Source organism: Cynoglossus semilaevis, chromosome 2 (genome assembly GCF_000523025.1).
Source record: "Cynoglossus semilaevis isolate Cse_v1.0 chromosome 2, Cse_v1.0, whole genome shotgun sequence".
In the NCBI taxonomy this organism is placed as follows: Eukaryota; Metazoa; Chordata; class Actinopteri; order Pleuronectiformes; family Cynoglossidae; genus Cynoglossus; species Cynoglossus semilaevis.
In genome coordinates, this window is record NC_024308.1 from 17,953,425 (window position 1) to 17,957,290 (window position 3,866).

The 3,866-nt window shown below is 42.4% G+C and overlaps 2 protein-coding genes across 2 annotated transcripts in view; one reads left to right on the top strand and one right to left on the bottom strand.

Moving 5' to 3' along the window:
* The window catches only part of LOC103399996 (methyl-CpG-binding domain protein 3-like), an 844,757-nt gene that overhangs the window by 41,239 nt on the left and 799,652 nt on the right, over window positions 1–3,866 (top strand). The gene's annotated exons all lie outside the window — the stretch shown is intronic.
* Window positions 2,514–3,866, bottom strand: part of yjefn3 (YjeF N-terminal domain containing 3) — a 25,412-nt gene continuing 24,059 nt past the window's right edge. The window contains exons 7-8 of the mRNA XM_008307297.3: window positions 3,708–3,858; window positions 2,514–3,487 (exon numbers count right to left, since the gene is read on the bottom strand). Coding sequence (XP_008305519.1) covers window positions 3,291–3,487; window positions 3,708–3,858 — 348 coding nt within the window. The 3' untranslated portion in view covers window positions 2,514–3,290. The remainder of the gene's footprint in view (window positions 3,488–3,707; window positions 3,859–3,866) is intronic.

Sequence of the window (3,866 nt, forward strand, 5' to 3'; positions counted from 1 at the left end):
ACTAGCAGTCACGTAATGAAACCAGTTCTGTACTAATTAATCTGTACTAATTACTTGTCAGTCCATGGCTTCACAAAATGTAGTACCCTTTATAAAAATATGAACAAACCACTATCAATAAATCATTTGTAGCTATTACTAAACATAATGATGAAACATATGCAACACATTAAAAACAATTGGTAGGACAGTCGTAGACTTACCACTGGATCAATTTTACTTTACCTTTAGGGAACGACCTTGGGCGGTTTCTTAGGTTTTGGTGCAGATGACATGGAACATCCTGAAGAAGACGTGGAGGATTGTGCAGCAGGAGCAGAGAGCTTTGGTATGTGCCTAAAGCTTCGAAGAAAGGCATATTTGTATAAACATAATACGCTGCAAAACCTTTGTCGACCTTACAAGCACCTAACTGCTCCAGCACCAGTAGTTTGAGATTAAAAAAAAAAAAAAAAACACAGGTCCATTGTAACCATAGATTTTTTTTTATTACACAATAAAAACGACCTCTCTTACTGTACATTTTGCAAAATAATTAACTAAAACAGTACAAATGTTGAGCAAAACTTCTCTTCAACTCTTACATTTACTACCTCATCTAGATCTGACAAAACTGTTGATATTTTACCTCCCTGCAAACCATGACACATCTTTATGATTTTCTTCACCACACTTACGGCGGTGGTCGTCAACTGGATTATCAGTAACGGCAGTGATCGTCAATCAGCGGCACATGGGCCGAGTCCGGCCCACCGAACAGTCCCGTCTGGACCACGACCAGCTTCCTGATCCCCTCCACACACTACACGCCAATGTCATGATAGCTTCATCTTACATTACAAAAAGACATTTAAAAATACATACACTAATACAGCATCATGCCATTGGTTTTCAGCCTTTTGCCAAGAGTCTAGAGTTGTCACACCAATTAAACTTGAACGGCAGAGCGATGATCGGCACACATCGCTGTGAGACAGTGGAAAGTGTGGTCAGGGGGCGTGCTATAATCCTTATATTAACCAAAATTTGCACTTTGCATAGTTTGTTGTTGTACATCGAAATATTTTTATATTTTTGTTATTAAGAATTACATGATTTCTCATTCACTGATTATGTGGTGCCTCCTCACTGCCATTCTTTCCTACCACAATCCTCCCCTTCAAAGCCCCACACCACACCAGATCGCTGACTTTGTCCTGGTGTCCCTTTGACCCCAGAATCTGATCTATAATACCTGTTTCTTTTCGCTCAGGGTCACTTGTTTTTGTCTAGCCTTCTTCACAGTACTTCTGTTTCTGTTTCTCCTGTCCCTCACCGCCGCTCTGAACACGGCCTGTTTTGACTGCACGCTACAATGGTTTCTGAGTTGCTGTTTTAACCTGACTTTATTAATAATCCGTTGAACGTTTTTCGGTGTCTGAATTTCTTTTGGCCTGTAATTACTGACTCTGACACCAGACAAAAACATACTAATGCTTTATCCAGGTGGGATTTTGTTTTACCTAACCACACTTACAAATGCATGGGATCAGTGTCATTCCCTTCTTTCTGACTGTTGTTAAAAATCCTTCTACGTTGATGTGCACATCTGTAGACATGCATACATATAAAAACCTACAGTTTACTCAGCTCACATATATCTGTGGTTTGCAGAAATGAAAACAGCGACATACGACCCTGACAGCTGAGTCGAGACTGCTCTATTAAAAATGAAATATATAGGAACATAAATTAGTTACGGCCTCCGACGGCGGTAAAAAATACAACTCATCCCTCATTGTACTGTCTTATCAAATGGAATTGGGAAACAGTGCAACGCTACGGCTTTTTATGAAGTCTGACACGCAGATTTTTTTTATGCCATTCTCTAAAAAGACATGCCTCACACTTTAGTTTCTAAATAACATCCCTCTACAGCTGTGGTTCCCAACCCCCGGGCCACAGACCGGCAGCGGTCCGCAGGTTCCATTATTTCCGTTTTACTTTTTATCTGATTCTGAACAATGTTTCATTTTGAAAATTTTTTCTCAAACTTGAGACATGTGAAGATGCTCGCCTCGGTCACAACAAACGTCTTTGGGAAGTTTCTTAGCGCAGGGTAAAAGAGCCAGTGAGAACGCAGAAGAAAAGTCGATGAAGTCAATGAGGCCATGAAGCCTTCAAAACTGGCGTTCTGCATCGAAAGACTAGCGCCATGTTACGAGGACGCTGCTAATAAAGTGGCTAAACGTTTATTATTGTATTTAGGAAATACCAGTTTTTATTGGCCGTCGTATCATTTAACCAATCCGTGGCACTAAAAAGCTTGAGGACCGCTGGTCTACAGTAGCTCAACAGCACATTAAACTCAAGTGGAATCTGTTTTACGCAACTAAAATGGGTACATCAGAGCACAACCACCATCTATAAAATACAAAACAACAAAGTGGATTAAGCTGCGCGTGTTCGTCGACACGCTGGCTCTTCTCTGGTGTGTTACAGTTCTATAAGACAGTCTGTGCCGGGGTAGACTGCTCTATTAAAAATGAAATATATAGGAACATAAATTAGTTACGGCCTCCGACGGCGGTAAAAAATACAACTCATCCCTCATTGTACTGTCTTATCAAATGGAATTGGGAAACAGTGCAACGCTACGGCTTTTTATGAAGTCTGACACGCAGATTTTTTTTATGCCATTCTCTAAAAAGACATGACTCACACTTTAGTTTCTAAATAACATCCCTCTACAGCTGTGGTTCCCAACCCCCGGGCCACAGACCGGCAGCGGTCCGCAGGTTCCATTATTTCCGTTTTACTTTTTATCTGATTCTGAACAATGTTTCATTTTGAAAATTTTTTCTCAAACTTGAGACATGTGAAGATGCTCGCCTCGGTCACAACAAACGTCTTTGGGAAGTTTCTTAGCGCAGGGTAAAAGAGCCAGTGAGAACGCAGAAGAAAAGTCGATGAAGTCAATGAGGCCATGAAGCCTTCAAAACTGGCGTTCTGCATCGAAAGACTAGCGCCATGTTACGAGGACGCTGCTAATAAAGTGGCTAAACGTTTATTATTGTATTTAGGAAATACCAGTTTTTATTGGCCGTCGTATCATTTAACCAATCCGTGGCACTAAAAAGCTTGAGGACCGCTGGTCTACAGTAGCTCAACAGCACATTAAACTCAAGTGGAATCTGTTTTACGCAACTAAAATGGGTACATCAGAGCACAACCACCATCTATAAAATACAAAACAACAAAGTGGATTAAGCTGCGCGTGTTCGTCGACACGCTGGCTCTTCTCTGGTGTGTTACAGTTCTATAAGACAGTCTGTGCCGGGGTAGTCCGGTAGGTTCAGCTCGTATTTTTTCTGGATGTCATAAGGCAGAAAGCGCCCGGCCAAGAAGTGCTTGCCAGAGAAACTCATGGAGCACTTCTTCGGTGCTATGAGCGAGATGAGAACTTCGGGGTGTATCCCGTCCTGACTCGGCTCTTCTACATCCCAACCTGAGGAAAACACACGCAGGTACATGACGTGTGGGATCGTGTTCATGTTCTCACTTTTCATGCTTCTGGGTACGACCACCCGAGTGCAGCGTTACATTTATCCTCCCCGTGCGCCTCCAAACTTCTGTCTGGACATCGGTGCTGCTGGGCGGCTGCCTGGAGGCTCATTTCTCATGTGTTTCATGTCTGATACATTGTTTTTGGTGAAAAGTAAATCCACCTGATGGAACATCCACACTGGCAATGGGAATCTTGACCTGCTTCAAGGTGCACAGAATACCACAATACGGCTCCTTAACATTAGTGGGGTCAGACTCTGCGCCCAGCATAGCATCGATCACTAGGTTGTAGGCATCGTTGATGAGCTGCACCTAACAAC